Genomic DNA, 18,105 nt, shown 5'->3' on the forward strand with positions numbered 1-18,105 from the left:
CATTTTGAACATTTCATGTACTACACTAAAAGTTACCAGCTATAGAATAAATACTTTAGTATCTTTCACAATCTGCCTTCATCTTACCTATATAACCTTATTTAATAATTCTTTCCCTGAAATGTTTTAAATTTTAGTCAAAATCGACAATCAGCTCCATTCTCTAATTCAGAGTATTCCTCCTGCCTGAAATGGATTAACTCCTCAGAAGTTCATACATTGAGCTTAACCTGGATCCCAGAGGCCATTCTCTCTTTTGGTAGACATATTCAGAAGTCACATAGTAAGTGACAAGAGTCACATAGTAAGTGATGGAGACAGGATCAGATCCAGGCTCTCTCACTTCAAATGCAGTGTGCTTATCACAATCTTCTCACTCATACTATTAAAATCATTCTCATTCTCAAAACTAAGCCCAGCTGTTCTCTTTTTTTGAAGCCTCTTCTTCCCTAAATGAAAATTTCTCCCCTCTCCTTATGTTTTATGTTATTTTGTATAGCACATGTCTAGATACAACTCTTAAAACCTCATGTATCTTATGAAGTCCTTGAAAGCAGAGACTGGGTCATTTTTTTAATCTTATATCCTTAACACCAAACATAGCAACTTGTATATACCAGTCATTTATTAAGTGTTTGTTCAATTTAACTGATTTATATTTATAAGAAAAAGAAATAATCTGAGGCATGGTTGGAATGTTAGTTTAGTCTATGTGAAGACATTTCACTATAGAGGTTGGAAGAGGAAAAGACATTTTGAGTAGCATGTTTTTTTTCTTATCAGGACCACATATATACACAGAGACTTTCCCTTTGTCTCTATTTCTCTGTTTCTGTTTCTGTCTCTCTAGCAACCTTTATTCCTTAAATAAATGCTGAAAATTACTACAATGCAACTCATTAACAAGATATACAATAATGGCAGACAGAAATTATTATTTACAATGTTTAAACTGTAAAAATATTGCAGAAGTTGCCTATTACTACAATGACTTCTTTTTACTTCTATGGCATAGTCTCATCATTCAATTATCTCAAGATACCTGTTAAATATCTTCTCAAAAATTTTCTTCCTCTTATTTGAATGACAAAGATGAAAACACTTCTCTAAAAATATCCTCTTCATCTTCTTTTCTCTCTCTTCAAAGAGGAGGGAGGGAGGAACAAAAGAAGGGAAGGAGGAGGGAGGGAGGGAGGAAGGGAGAGAGAGAGAGAGAGAGAGAGAGAGAGAGAGAGAGAGAGAGAGAGAGAGAGAGAATATGTGTGTATGTGAGTGATGTGTGTGTGTGTATGTGCACCCACTTCATTTACTCTCTCATGACATTGAAAATGGCCTCTTCATGGATAATTCTTCATAGACTATATTCAAGATTCTATAGTCTCTCTTAAAGATAAGGTAACAATATCTATAGTCTCAGTGGGAGAGACCATTGAAGATACTGTTACATGTAATATAGTATTTAGTAGGAACAGGTAACATTGTGTAATGGTACAAATAAATTAGCAAAGGAATAGAGCTGGACAGGTTTTCTTAAAGGTAGTATTTATGTTCTACTACTAAGGATGAAAAGAATATGAATAGAAGAGATCCTGTAAACTATTTCAAATATCTATAAAGACACCTTAAAGGAAAAGAGCAATAATGTAAAATTCTGACTGAAGAGGAAACATTTCCACAGAAGCAAGAAATGAAGTTAGAAATGAGAAGTCAGTTGATAGAGAACATTCAAGTCTCTGAGTGGATATTTTATTCTTATTTGAAATCATAATTGTGTCTGTGAGAAGAGAGCTGATATAACTGAAGAAGCAATTTAACACAGATAGACTGAAATACTTTAGGTGACCCCAAAGGTAGGAAGCAACCCTGTATTCCATACCATTTCATTTGGAAAAAATTTGAGGGTAGAAGTTTTTGCTGTCTTTCCATGGAAACAGAGCAGAAAAAAAGATATAATCTGATTTCAACTTGTATAAATTTATTGAATATCTTTTAAATATCCATTGTTATTCTGATTCTCTTTCATGTGTATCGAAGACTTTCAACATAAAACTTCAACAGAAAGATATCTATATATTTAGACCTAAGCTCATCTTATGAACAGAATAGGAGATGAGTGGCTTCTCTGTCCAGAGAACATGTGTTTTTTGAAGGGTAGGAAAAATTAACCACATTGACATACATCAGGTAGGGGGTCAGATGAAGTAACTCTAGATTCCTTCCAACTCTAAAACTGTATAATTCTTTGACAATTTTTGTCACTATAAAAGCAAATAATTCAGGGCTGGAAAAGACCTTAGAGATGATCTCATACAACTCTTCATTTTATACAGGAAGAAACTTGGACCCAAAGAAATTCAATAACTTCTTGAAGGGTACCCATTGTCAAAATCAGGATCATAACCTATATCTGCTTCCTTCTAGCAAAGTTTTCTTTTCAGTATGCCATGCTGACTCTTATGACTTGGGGGAAATAAAGATAGGATAGGAAGAGGTCAAGACCTGTGGTTTCAACAAGGGATATAATTCCTAGTGCAGAAACTGATTCCATTGATTCAGGTCAGCAACTTGTCTGCAATGTATATGATTTTAGAGAATTGCTTTGGCTTGCTCATGCTAACAAAGCAAGCATGCATCAGAAACCGGTTCTGAAACAAAAGTTTCATGAGCTTTCTACTTGACATACCACACTTTATTTTCATATTTATCATATAAAAATTTAATATTTTTTGTTTTTTTAATTTTATTCTTGTAGTTACATAGAAAACCTTAGGATCTTTATGTATCACACATATATGCATTTATTGCTATTTTATTACAGTGTTGATCATATTTTTAAAGGTGATTTTAAAAATCAGTTTTTAAGACCTGAGTTCTTGAAATTTAAAATTAAAGTCTAAAATGGAGATATTATTTCACTTTGACACAATTCTGAAAAAAAAATTAGGCACAGACCCTGCAGGATGTCCAGAGAGGAAAAATGAAATGATCATAAAGCCACTGGGGGAAGAAAGAATGTTTGCAGAAAAATTAGAAAGAACTAACTAAATGTTAGGTAATTTAATTAAGATAAGCAATAACTTAACTGAGGAAAGATGATTGCCATCTCTTAATAAATATTTGAAGGATATAAACATTAGATATATGTTTCAATGCCAAAGCATATAACAAGTAGGAAAATTTCTAAAACAAAAACATTTCAGACAAATTTCAACTTGATGAAAAGATGAAATTTTAAAAAAATTTTCAAAGTCAATTGGTCAAAACCTTATTTCTTTTTAATGTTGAAAGCTAAATAGGAAAACATACTGGATGGCAGCATTCTACCTATGAGAATTCTTAATTTCCTAAATTATTTTTATTGAACTTTCCATTCTTCATTTTGTTTTTCCTAATAAGAATTGAGTTAAAAAAAATAAGAAACAGTCTTAAAATGAGAAAGAAAGCAAATAACACAATTAGAAAATTTAGCAAAAAAAAAAGAAGAAATGAGGCAGAAAATTTAGCATTGTTGTTATGATTAATTTGTGCAGGAAATGAGAATTTTTCAAATGTGATATGATAGAAAATGTATCAGAAACATAAAGTCAGTTTTTAGATGCTAATCATATTACCACACATATGTATGTACAAAATTCAGATTCAGGGCCTGAAGAAAGTAGTTTTTAAATTTCTTTTTAAAAGCATCACATGATTATTTGTGGAGGAGAAAGAAATTTGTGACCAAAGATGAACTAGAGACCATTACTGATCACAAAATAGAAAATTTTGATTACATCAAATTAAAAAGCCTTTGTACAAACAAAACTAATGCAAACAAGATTAGAAGGGAAGCAACAAACTGGGAAAACATCTTCACGGTTAAAGGTTCTGATAAAGGCCTCATTTCTAAAATATATAGAGAACTGATTAAAATTTATAAGAAATTAAGCCATTCTCCAATTGATAAATGGTCAAAGGATATGAACAGACAATTTTCAGAGGATGAAATTGAAACTATTACCACTCATAAGAAAGAGTGTTCCAAATCATTATTGATCAGAGAAATGCAAATTAAGACAACTCTGAGATACCACTACACACCTGTCAGATTGGCTAAGATGACAGGAAAAAATAATGATGAATGTTGGAGGGGATGCGGGAAAACTGGGACACTAATGCATTGTTGGTGGAGTTGTGAACGAATCCAACCATTCTGGAGAGCAATCTGGAATTATGCCCAAAAAATTATCAAATTGTGCATACCCTTTGATCCAGCAGTGTTTCTATTGGGCTTATATCCCAAAGAAATACTAAAGAAGGAAAAGGGACCTGTATGTGCCAAAATGTTTGTAGCAGCCCTATTTGTAGTGGCTAGAAACTGGAAAATGAATGGATGCCCATCAATTGGAGAATGGCTGGGTAAATTGTGGTATATGAATGTTATGGAATATTATTGTTCTGTAAGAAATGACCAGCAGGATGAATACAGAGAGGACTGGCGAGACTTACATGAACTGATGCTAAGTGAAATGAGCAGAACCAGGAGATCATTATACACTTCGACAATGATATTGTATGAGGACATATTTTGATGGAAGTGGATTTCTTTGACAAAGAGACCTAACTAAGTTTCTATTGATAAATGACGGACATAAGCAGCTACACCCAAAGAACGAACACTGGGAAACAAATGTGAACTATCTGCATTTTAGTTTTTCTTCCCGGGTTATTTATACCTTCTGAATCCAATTCTCCCTATGCAACAAGAGAACTGTTCGGTTCTGCAAACATATATTGTGTCTAGGATATACTGCAACATATCCAACATATAAAGGACTGCTTGCCATCTAGGGGAGGGGGTGGAGGGAGGGAGGGGGAAAAAATCGGAAAAGAAACGAGTGCAAGGAATAATGTTGTCATTATAAAGTAATCATTAAGTAAAAAAAAATTTTAAAAAAGCATCACATGATTATTTATTTACAGTTTGAATCTTCGATAGAAGAAAACCATACTTGACTAACAAAAGTAGAATATTCTTTTACTATTTTTCTACTAATAGAATTTGAGGCAATTCTACATATTACCACACTTGACCTTCAGAGTAGATTCTACTTTCCTCTTCATTATTTTCTATGAATCCAAAAGTCTTTTCTACACTGTTAGGCAGCTGGAAGAATAACTACTATGACAGATTAATGTGTTTGGTTTGGGTTTTTTTTTTTTTGACATAGTTAAGTACTATTCATTTAGATACCCTTTGGAGAATTTAGGAGGGATTTGACAGCATGTTTGCTCCTCTCTGAATTTGAGCATGTATCGATTCACACAGAACCATTAATGGGAAGAATGAAATATACTTTAGAATGCAATTTATTTTGTTCAATTTCAAATTAAGATGTTGTTTGATCACATGGATGTTAATTAGATTTTTGTCCTTTCAAAAAAAATTCTACCATCCTATCCAACATTTTTGCAAAGTAGTTGCCTTCTATTGAGGTTAAATGAAATGTAAATAGTGTTTGAAAAGTTCCCTTTGAATTAAAACAATTGGTATCATAGTATTAAAACTAAAAGGTAAAAGTCATTTGTGTATTTCAGCAGAGTACAGTACAATCCACAGTCCTTCGACACCTATTAAAGATTCAGATTCAGATCGGTTACGCCGGGGTTCAGATGGGAAATCACGTGGGCGGGGCCGAAGAAACAATAACCCTTCACCACCACCAGATTCTGACCTTGAGGTATGTTATGTGCCTGGGCCCAAAAGAAACAGCTATATGCTGCACCTGCGTATATTTGAAAAGGTGAACCATAGAATAATTTTGTACTGCTTTATCTGTTAGAAAAATTACATAGTAAAGCAATTGTTTTCTTGATATTTCATTTTCCCCTAGACTATGATAGCAAAATTATGTAACTATTGCTTATGAAGTCAATTTTATTCATAAAATTTTACATTTCCCCCAATTACCTATTAAGTAGCAGGATTTCTGGAAATTATTCACAATGCCATCAAAAATAATTTTACATAATGTAATTCAATATTAAAACATGCCATTAGCATGTTTATTTAAAAAAAACCAGACCTTTAAGGAAGTAATTTCATAACTCTCAGGCCATTTCAATATAATTTTTATTGCTTGCCAACCTGAAGTTCAATGAAAAGTATTTTAGTCTACTAGTCATTTTGTATGGTTAGTAGTGGTAGTTGTAGGTAGTAAGGGGTTGAGGGTTTGGTTAAGAAGAGAATAGAAATAAAGCATTTTATCCCATGAGGTTCTCTTCATAATTTTTATAGTTCCTATTACCAAATTCAACCATGTTGTATCTGGAATAAGACAGAATTTATGCAAGATTATTTAAAAATTCTAATAATTTACCAAATAACTCCATTTGTAAAGCTTTAAAATCCAACAAGAGCAAATAGTTATTTCTTGTTAGCAATCCTCACATCATTCAAGATAAGGATCTGGCATAAAATTATTGTCTTCAAGATATGTAGCTACTACTAAAACTTGGCTTTAAAAAAAGAGAGAGAGAGAGAAAGGGAAAATTGGATGCTAACTTAATTTTTTCCAATAAATTTCTTTTTTTAATGAGGAGACATTTGAGTAACAAAAGAGAAATTGATGACCTACTTTTTAACCAAACTCTGTCTTTACTGGAACAAAGGACAGAATAGTCCTGTATCTTCATTCCAGACCAAAAGTTGAGATTGTGCCCATTCAACAGGGGGACAAATAAATAATTGTGGACATATCACTATCTAGCACTCTCTCCTATATAAAAATTTTATTTTAATAGGGCTTAATGGGTATGTAGAAACTATATCTGTCATTGCTTGTTTATTTTTCTGTAAGAATGCTGAAAAAAATTGTTTTTAGCATATGAGACATTTCAATATAACTTCATATCAATGTTAATTTGAGTTATACATTTCTGTATTAGTACAAATACACATTGATTTGATTCTATTTTTGCAGAGGGTTTTCATCTGGGACTTGGATGAGACAATCATTGTTTTCCATTCCTTGCTTACTGGGTCCTATGCTAACAGATATGGAAGGGTGAGTATTGAGGAATAAATGTGCCATTTTGCAGTCCTTTGAATTGAGGATTAACCTTGGATTCCAAATTGCAAAATTAACTTCAGATGATACTTTAAGACAAGGCCTTGGAATTTTCTATTGGGATAGGTATATATCAGTGGCTTCATAAACATTTATCACAATGTAAGCAGTTTTTTCAAGGGGCTATACAAAATCTTTGAGATAATTTCAAGAAAAAGTTTTTCCCTTTTTAAAACCATTTTTCAAGGGCTTAGAAACTGGAAGGTAATCTTGGATCTGATACTGAATGGATTACTATGGCATTGGGCATACACTGTCTACAACCTTCCTTGTCTTGTTCCATGTGAAAAGAATACTTTAAAAATATCATGATATTTGTGTACTCTAAAATTGAGAGCATCTGTCCCTAAAAATCAAAAAAATAAACATTTTAAAATGTGACTTCATTCAAAGTTTTTTTTTTGGTCCAGAAAAGAACTCCACTTTCCCCTCAAATCTTCCTGTCTTAGTGACAAATTAAAACATTAGTGGATTAGTGGTCCACATGAATTTTTTCCTTACTAAACCCAAATATTTAAGGAAAACTAATCTGGAATATTAGGAAAGATGTTTCCCTCAGATTTTTACCATATGTATATCTTGCCTTAGAATAATTTTTTTAACTTTATCAGCACATTTTGTTTTGTAGTGCAAATTGTTGGCTATTGGGATTTCATACTTATGGTCTTTTCTATGTTTTGGATGGAAGTAGAAAGCCAAGGGAGTTCTGACACATTCTTGAGTTCATTGATCATAGTTTGAAATATGTCACAAACTGGTAACTATTATCCAGTTCATCAGAAAATCTTAGAGACAGTAAGACTTTTAAGCAGCCTCCTTTTCCAAAAGCCTGTAAGAAATATGACATGAAAAGAAATTTTTTTTCTCAAAAAAGTCCTCCTAGAAGTTAATGGACACTCTGGCCCTATCAGGAAACTAAATGGCTTATTATGATTCCATTAATTCTCTCAGTGATTTGGTAGGTTTTAGAAAAGAGCTCAGGTGACTTAGTAGCAAGCCTGATTTAACTGATCTTAGATTCACTGTGATAGGACTAAATATGTGATTGTACTTTCCTATGTATGTTATAAGGAAATGAATGCTGGACAATGGACTAGTAGTTCTGTCTCTATAGGAACCAGTTACTTGAGAGCTAGCTTAGTCACAGTAGGTTAGGTGATTGAATGAGAAGTCCATTCAGTAAGTTGATACTGGATCTCATTGATATAATGAAAAATTAGGACATGTTACGGCAATATGTACCCCCACCAAAAAAAATAAATAAAAGTTTGAGAATGTCCCTCCTTCAGTGTAATCCTATTTGTGGGAAGAACACATAATGGGTGTGATGAGGAAATGTTGTTTCATAACAAAGTTGATGGGAACAAAGAAAAAGAATGTTGTACATAGAATGACACGTAGTGAGAAGAAAAATCACAGCATTTTATGTGAAGAATAAAGTCCATAAGGATTGCCATAAACCAGTTTTTAATTGTTACTAACGTATATGCTAATTTGAAAAATTAAAAACATCCTCTAATGAAAATTCAAGCAATGTAAACATCAAAACATACATAATATAAAATAAACATAGTATGCAAAGTAATTATTAGGCAGTTTGGTATTAAACAATATTGCTATAAAGGATCATACTGATAGTGCCACAACATCCTCAGATTGCATAGGATTTCAGAAAGAACTGACTAAATCATCTTTGTCTGAGAGCTTTGTTTGTATGCTTCATTAATATCTAATATGAACTTTAGAAGTCAATGAAAACTTGGAGATTGTTAAATCTAACTTATCTTACTAAGGAAAATGTGGTACAAAAAATGTGTAACAAAATATGAGCATTGTGATATTTCTTCTGATTGAAAAGCTCAGATAAATTGATAGCTATTAATTTTTAAGGACAGCCACTAATAATTTGTAATCATTCAAAGGGGACAGGAAATAATGAAATTATTGCAAATACCTTAATCATATCAGGGTATGGCCTGAATATCATCCATACCCACCATTTAACTTCAGATAACTTGAGTAGCATGTACTAATTTAGATGGGAGGGGGCTAAGAAGGGTTATGGAACAAGGACAGCCCAAGATAAATGTGAGATATGAGTCTCTTTGAGTGTGACTAGCAGATACTGTTTACAGATATAGGAATTCCTCATATGTCAGCTACTAGTAGTTATCAAAGAAATATTCTACAATGGAGTTCCCCCTAATAGATAATGCAGTGTCTAATAATTTAGGAACTGCCTACCCTCTGTTACACACACACACACACACACACTCACACACACACACACATACACACACACACACACACTATATATATATACCACATATGTACATGTATATGTACATTTATACATGTATATCTGTATATTCCAATGCATCTAAATTTAAGGAACATCATTTATTTCTGCAACTCAAATTTCCAAAGAGTATAGAAGATTTCATGTAAAAAAGTTTACATTTGCTTTATTTGATTCTAGAAGGCAGGATCAAGGAGAAATGACTAGAAATTACAAAAAAAGCAAAATGTGATCTTGGAATTAAGAAAAATTCTAATAATTAGAGCAATCTAAAAATGGAAAATAATGTTTTGCTAAATGATACAATAGGTTTCTCCTCATTAAAGGTCTTTTGGACCTTTGGATAAACAACTGTTTGATCTTTCTTTGAGATAGGGTTTGAATTAGATGACCATTGAAGTGATAACAGTGCTAAAGTTCTTTTATTCTATGACATTCAGGGACTTAGTCTTCTATTATAATAATTTTATATTGCTAGTAGAGAAATTGAATATTATAGCTCTTGACAAATTCACTAAAATAGTCTAATGAAGATTACTGATTACAGCTACTAAACTCCAGAAAACAGCACAAAGTATCCAAAATCCAGAAAACTCTGAAGGATTACCTCTCTACCTCATAAGGGTTGCCTTACACTTTTGTGTACCCAGAGGGGGTGCTATAGTAAGTGGGTAACTAAAGCTTTTGTTGATTTTTAGGTTATCCAGTTAATTGAATAAACTGATCTCCCTAGGGAATCAAATCTATGCCTACCTAGGAGTAAAAACAAAAAGAAGTTGTTGTTGTTGTTGTTGTTGTTGTTGTTGTTGTTGTTGTTGTTGTTGTTGTTGTTGTTGTTGTTGTTCAAAGACAGGATTTAAGTTTTCTTGACTCCAAGGTCTGTTTTTTTTTTTCACTCTTCCTCACTGGCCCCTAGCACAGAGCAGTTGTTTAATAAATATTTGCTAAATTGAACAAATAGAACAACCAAGCCTATCCTGATACCATCAGCATCTGTGGAGAAGTCCGAATCCTTTAGTCAGATGAGTAAATTTAATTTTAAGCTACAGATACCTTGATGGTTATAGCATTTACTCAGTTAGCTACATAGTAAGAAAGTATTTAGTATTAAACATTTGTATTCCTTGTTAAAGCTGACCCTTATATTTACAGTAAAGGTAAACAGCAAAGTTATGTTGCCATAAGGAGATAGAGGGATTTTGACTTGTGCCATTTTTCTTAGAATTAGCTACTTCACCAAAATATCAGTCAGGTATTAAGCAATGATGGATTTTGAAAGACATTCAATTGTGCCCTATAAGAAATAATAAGGATGATAATTTGTCATTTCTGTATTGCTTTAAGGTTTGTCACCCTCTCTAATCTGAGCCTTACAACAATTCCATGAAATCTAAGAGTTGATGTAATTATCTACATTTTGCTTATGAGGAAACTAAGGTTGGCAGAAATTAAACCAATACCCTCAGGATCCAGAGCAATTAAGTAATCAAGGAAGAATTCAAACCTGGTCATCTTGTCTACAAGGCCAGTATTCTTTTTCAGTTGACTATGCCTTTCAAAATATAAAGAAATAAAAAATAAGAATTTGCTCAAAGAACTTCAAATGTACTTATAGATTTCATATATATATATATATATATATATATATATATATATATATGAAAAGTTAAGTCATGTTACTGAGAGGCAGCATGATATAGGAGCATCCTGGCCTAGAAACCACTCTCATCTCTGAACTTAGGCTGTATGGATCAGGTAAATCACCTAATTTCTCAGTGATCTAGGTACCTTTCTAAAATTAGAAATTAAAGATGCTGACCTACTTTAATAAGGAGAGTTTCCTCTCTAACCCCTAACAATGTACATGGCAATAAATGGTTCAGACAAGTGATGCCTATTATTCTATAAGGATGATGTTATTTTAAGATTAAGACAGATTACACTTCAATAAGCCTGATATTTGAGATTTATTACAGGTTTATAAGACCATAAACTCTATGAGGACAGGGACTATGTTGAATCTGATGAGTATGTGCTCTCTGTACATCATAAGTACTTAGTATATTTTTGTTGAATTGAATTTTAAGATAACCATTAGTTGAGAAAATGAGAATGAGATAGGAATTCTATAAAAATCATAACTCTCAGCAAGTAGATGGAAAGATAGGCACCGTGTACTTGCTGTACGTTAGGGGTGTGATTTGCCATAACATTTTTAATACCGTTTTTTAGAGGAATGACTTTGAGCATAAAATATTTCTTTATATCTCAAATAAGGGAAGCAATTTTTAGAGCTTATCCTTAATCCTTCCATTGTTAGCTGTCAATCTATGTGAAAATAGGCAAGTCAGGTCCCCATAGTGCCCTTTCTTGTTTTTCAGCTTCTTCGTTTTCCAAAAAACAAAGACATTGAGAGGGCAGAACTTTAAAATGCCATTCAGGCAGTATTTGTGGCTATAATATCAGTGTTTTAAACAAAGAATTGTTTAAGGGTTTCAACATTGGTATTTCTCCTTTCTGTTGATCTGTACCTCCCTCAGAAGTTTGCACCTGATTTGAGCACAATTTATAAGATATTCACATTGAACAGCAAATCCTAATAAACATGCCCTCATTGTTAGCTCTGCTTCTCTGTTGTGCCATTACTGTGCTCAGTAATTATTTGGCAGTTGGTGGCTTTAAATTGCAAAAAAGGGTTCAGTGTAATGTATTTTATGGGCCTTATCTTTGATCCCACACATGCAAAACCAGCACTAAGCCTGGTACTCTAGCCACAAGCTTAATTACACCTTAAAGAACAATTGATAACAAAATGTCCTTAGCCAAAGATAAAACTTTTTAAAATGAAAATTTTAGATTTCTTAAAATTTAACAATGCATAATAGAAATGCCATAGATTATGTGGTGTTTTTTTTTTAGATTACCTTACTGGAGTATGCCTTCAAGAGAGATCAAAAATAACAGCTTGCATATTAATCTTTTGCAAATTATTATTTATTTTTAAAGTTTATTCAAACAAATTTTCTTTGAGTAAGATTTAATACCACTATTACTTGTGCTTTGTGTGTACTTCTCTAGAATGCTATTAATTTCCCAGAATTGAAATAATTATATTGACCTAATTATAATTTTTCAGCTTCTATACCTTTAAATCTATAAGGTCACAATAATTTAGCTAGTTTTTGGTTAGAATTCTGTTTTTTTATAAGCAAAGAAACAAAAGAGAAGGAAAAGAGTTAAATGGATTAAGGGTATATTTAAATGTAGGTGGTTTGGGGAGGGAAAGAGAGATATGCATTTATGTATATGAATAAAAGGAGAACCATAATAATATTTTCTTAAAAATAATTCCTTGAAATGCTTTACTGATGTTTCTTAATCGATATGTCTCAAAATGTCCCCCAAGTCTAGAACTCTCTCCTTCTTCATCTCTGGCTCCTGATTTCCTTGGATTCCTTCAAGTCTTAGCTAAAGTCCTACCTTCTGCAACAAGCCTTTTTTTAGATCTCCTTATTCTTCTGAAATTAGCCAAATCTATCATATATCTATCTTGTTGGTACATAATTGTTCACTTGTTGACTTACCCATTGGATTGAGTTCCTTGAGAATAGGGACTGATTTTTGTTTTGTTTAATTTTTTAAATTCCCCCCCCCCCCGCTTTCTTTGAATCTCCAGTGCTCAGCCCAGTTCTTGATGAGTGGTAAGCATTTAATAGATGCTTGTTGACTGTCTTGCTGACTGATCTATTAAATTACTATTCTGTACTGCAGATTTTTTTTTAAAACAAAGTCTTTTAAATGATAGTTAATCATAAATGCTTAAAGCACAGTATTAACCATAAAGTTCCATATTTATGTAGGCTATTATTTCTAATACATAAAAAGAAAGGACCTCAGACTTTGATATTTATATTTTTGTGTGAACTATTATGTGAAAATTGACCTTGTCATTAGTTCTTTTGACTGCACACAATCTGAATGCAATACTTAGTTTTGCTAAGTATTTTTCTAATTCAATTGTAACTAATTTATTGCTAATTCAATAATAACAAATTTAAAAATTACCTCATTAAAGTTTTTAAAAGGGAAAATATTTAGTTCTCCAACTTGGAGAGCTGTTCTTTGTTTTTACTTTGGAAAAATAATTTTGTTCATATTCTCCAAATTTCAGAAAAGTTACTTTTTCCTTAAATTTTCCACAGACATTCATTTTGGGTACACAAAGAGCCATAGTGTGAACCAAAAGTAGGCTTCTGGAGAAAGTACCTGAAATGTGATTTTTTTAAAAAAGTAACCCTGAAATCACAATTTTTGTCACAGCTACTATGGGATGTAACTAGCTATAAGTATGTGTGTGTGTGTGTGTGTGTGTATACGTACACACACACACACACACATGTATGTATATATACATATATACACACATACATATATAATTTTTATGAGTATATATACAACATATGTTATACTTTCAAATTACATACACATACTATATAAGAATGTGGGTATAAATTTATATCTACAGTATGGAAAGTTCTTGGTATGTGGAACTCAACAGTCTACATATTAATCCTTAGTACATAAGTCCTAGGGAGACAGTCAATGAACATTTATTAAGTGCCTACTATGTGTCACACACTGTGCTAAGTACTAAAGTTAAAAAGAAAGGCAAAAGTAGTTTCTGCCCTCAAAGAACTTACAAGGTTATCAGCTGTGAAAGAAAATGGGTACCCTGTGGACACAAGATACAATGAAATCCTAAAGCTGGGTAGTGCCCTTGGCCCCCTCCTTAAGTGGAAGACACAGGAAGGAAGAATTCTCTTATTTTCACTTGTCACCTTCTCCAATCAGCGAGAGGGAGAGAGCCTCTGAGAAAGGGTATGCTGAGATGTGAGTTTTAGAGTTGAGATCATCTTGCAGGAAGATTAATTTCTGGAAGTAATGACGTCTAGGAGAGCAACCAGGTACAAATGAGGGACAAAGATTTAGAGGTTTAGTTACTCAGCGTAACCTAGCAAACACCATATATAGGAAGGGGAATTTGAAGCTTTTCTGGGCTGACATTTTGTGAACTTTAGGTTTTCTGGGCATTAAACCTATATTTCATATACTATATATATCACAACCTTTATACATACATCCATACACCTCCCACACACATCTATCCATACACACACTTTCACATATGAGAGACTAGTTTTTTTTAATAATACCTTTTTATTTTCAAAATACATTCAAGATAGTTTTCAACAGTCACCCTTGCCAAATCACCCTGTTCCAAATTTTTCTCCCTTCCTTCCTCAACTTCCTCCCTTAGACAGCAAGTATTCTAATACATGTAAAACATATTCAATTCTTCTTTACATATTTCCACATTCATCATGCTGCACAAGAATAATCAGATCGAAAAGGGGAAAAAATGAGAAAGAAAACAAAAAGCAATCAAACAATAACAAAAAAGGTGAAAAAACTATGTTGTGATCCATATTCAGCCCCCACAATATTCTTTCTGGATGCAGATGGTTCTCTCCATCACAAATCCATCGAAACTGTCCTGAATTAAGTCCTCAGTTTCTTTGATTATGAAATTAGAATAATAGTACCTCCTCTGAACTTCATTAGTTCAATACAACAATGAAGTTGTGTTGAACTATTGAGATGATATATGGAAAAACAAAAATAAAACTGTAAAAAGCTATTCAAATTTGAATTATTATTGTGGTTAGATAGTGAACAGCACAATGGATAGAGTGTTAGGCTTAGAGAAAGGAAGTACTTCTTCATGAATTCAAATTTGGCCTCAGACACTTACTGAGTCTAACCCTGGGCAAGTCACTTAATATTGTTTGCCTCGGTTTCCTCATCTGTAAAAGGAACTAAAGAAGGAAATGCCAAACCACTCTAATTTCTTTGTTAAGAAAACCCAAATCAGGTCAGAAAGAATTGGACACAAGTGTAAATAACTAAACAACAGCTAAGTAATAGTGAATATAGTGATGACATATATAATCAAGAGATTTGAAATAAGGTAAATAAGAAATAAAGAGATGTCAAAATAAGAGATATATTTAAGTCTATGATTTGGGACAGGAGAGAACACTAAATTTACCTCAGGGATTGGGTGGAAATAGATGCTGAAAATTCATATTAGACCAAATAAAAGTCTGGTTGGTTTCATTACGAAAAAGGGGAAAAGATTAATTTGTTTACTGCCCTTTAGACTGTGAAATCCTTGCAGGCAAAGAAGGATTCTTTTGTGTCCCCAACTCTTAACACAGTGATGGCACATAGTAGGCACTTAATGCTTATTAATTGATTGATTGTTACATTATGTAAAAATTGTGTTCAACAATGCCTCCATAATCTGTAAGGTATTGTTTCTGTCTTACTAAAAGATTTGAGCAAATTACTTTTAAAGATCATTGTAGCCAAATATCATATAAACTTACTTGCCTATTTTACAAATTGTAGAATAAACATCACCGAGTAGTTGTCCAACACCAAAGCAAGCCTGAATCCTTGGAATGCTTTTATCAATACAGCTTCCAAACCTTCCCTTTCCCCAAGCCAAACCTATACCAGGGTGTAAACCACAATGTAAACAAAGGCATTCTCTTTGCCAACTGTGATTTGAACCTAGAAAGGCAATAAGTACTTTCCCTTTGGCAGGAACTTATGCCAATCCTAAATAGCCTTTCTATTGTTTATGTCATTTTTGCATAAAGTTCATGAACCAGGTACAGGAAATTGCCAAACTAGAAATGATATCAGATGAGATTTTATCTTATCCTTTGAAATCATATTGGCCTACTTTGGCTATTGATACTTCATTTCCAGGATTTTTGTTCTTCTTATTGTGGGTAACACCATGTATATGATAATCTACTTAACATCTTACTAGGTATGCTTGTGTGAGTTACTGCAGCCAACACAAGTTAATTACCCAGTAGACAATCTTTTAATATTAAGGCTCTGAAAGCTTTGCTCAGCTAGTCTTTTGGTGACAGAATTGAAATCTATTGCTGGGCCCATGTTTAAAGCAAAAACAATTTGAGAGCACATTTTGCTAACAGTGTTGATTGATTAATGTTGATGCTAGAACTGGTATTCCACTGGCTCATTTCTCAACAATCCAGGATGACTTCCATACCAGAAGGAGGCACTGGACTATGAGAACAAATATTCCAGGATTGACTATAGTCATTTAGTTCATTTACAGATGGTAAAATGTAATTTAAAATATTTAAAACCAGGCAAGAAATCATGATTGTTGACATTTTTTCAGGCCATCCCACTCACAAGTATAAATATATTTTTACATGACAAAAATGAATTATCACTATCTTTTTCCCTTATTTCCTGAACACCCAGGAGTTCATCAAATATTTATTAAGGATTGAGAATGGAGTCAGTAAATTTTATTTTATTTTTGGTTGGTTGGATGGCTTTATTTTTTGTCAATCCTATCATTGGTGTAGAGAAAGTTCTAGTGAGGAAACTATCACTACTGATCAGCTAGTGTCTTGGTGCTTTACACAGGGTCACATTGTCGGTCAAGTGTCAAAAGAACAGGTCTTCAATATAAATCTTGATTCCAAGACTCCACCTGTCAGTCTCAGATAGATAGATAGATGGATGGATGTATAGATAGAGATAAAGAGACATATGTGTGTGAGTGTGTGTGTGTGTGTGTGTGTGTATACACATATATGTATACTTGTATGTATGGCGAGAAAGAGGTAGGTACTGGTTTTGGAATCAAAGATATAATATATACATGTGTGTGTATTATATATGTATGTGTATATGTACATACATATTAAGAATAAACTTTAAAGATTCAAATATTCTTTCTGCTTCCAAGAAAATTAAAAAGTAATAGATGTAAAATAGAAACACAATGAAAATTTACATATACAAAAACAAATTTTATGTTAAAATAATGAAATTATCAACAAGGGCAAGTTAAAATTGCAGCAAATTTCTTAATTTATTGTTTTTACTGACTTGCATGTGCAAAGGAGGTATTTTAATGTCATACTAGCAAAGTTTTGTTTTGTTTAGAATTTGGGGGGGGGAAGAAGGGATAATTGCCATTGACATTTTAAAAAATGCCTTTCCTTACCAGCAGGATTTTATTTTTGTTTATTTAGCATAAAAGCCACAGTAATTCACACATTCTTTTCCTGGAGAAATGATGTAACATTTAATTTTCTTTTCTCTTTTCAAGTCATTTCACCCGATTGCTTTGTTTTCATGAAAAGGGATCTATAAATAGCACAAATTATATATATTTTTGCAATGATATCTGTAGAAACTATTCCAACTTTATACCAATCCAATTCCATCTAACTTTTTATTAAATGCTTTGTGTGTTAAAGGAGCTGTGCCAGGGTCCTGGGGGGCAAAGACAATAATGAAAAATAGCCCCAGTCTCAAGGAATATGGGTTGGGGCCTACAGAATGTACTTGATAAGAAGAAATGTGTTTATTTAAGGAGTTAGGGATCACTAACAATATGAAAGATAGGGAAGACTTCCTAGTGAAGGTAGCATATGGACTGAAATTTGAAAGAAGCTCAGGATCTAAAGGGTATAGACTGCATTACAGCTATGAAGACAGTCACAGCAATGGAGTAGAGACAAGCTACGGAATGCCCAATTCAGCAAAGAGCTGAGAGTCTAATCTGGTAGGAAT

The 18,105-nt window shown here is 32.8% G+C and overlaps 1 protein-coding gene across 5 annotated transcripts in view; it reads left to right on the forward strand.

The window, feature by feature from the left end:
* The window catches only part of EYA1 (EYA transcriptional coactivator and phosphatase 1), a 148,939-nt gene that overhangs the window by 74,616 nt on the left and 56,218 nt on the right, over positions 1–18,105 (forward strand). For all 5 annotated transcript variants that reach the window (XM_051970054.1, XM_051970055.1, XM_051970056.1 and 2 more), the window contains 2 exons: positions 5,578–5,720; positions 6,963–7,046. In XM_051970054.1, coding sequence (XP_051826014.1) covers positions 5,578–5,720; positions 6,963–7,046 — 227 coding nt within the window. The remainder of the gene's footprint in view (positions 1–5,577; positions 5,721–6,962; positions 7,047–18,105) is intronic.

The sequence above is a fragment of the Antechinus flavipes genome, chromosome 1 (genome assembly GCF_016432865.1).
Source record: "Antechinus flavipes isolate AdamAnt ecotype Samford, QLD, Australia chromosome 1, AdamAnt_v2, whole genome shotgun sequence".
NCBI classification, from domain to species: Eukaryota; Metazoa; Chordata; class Mammalia; order Dasyuromorphia; family Dasyuridae; genus Antechinus; species Antechinus flavipes.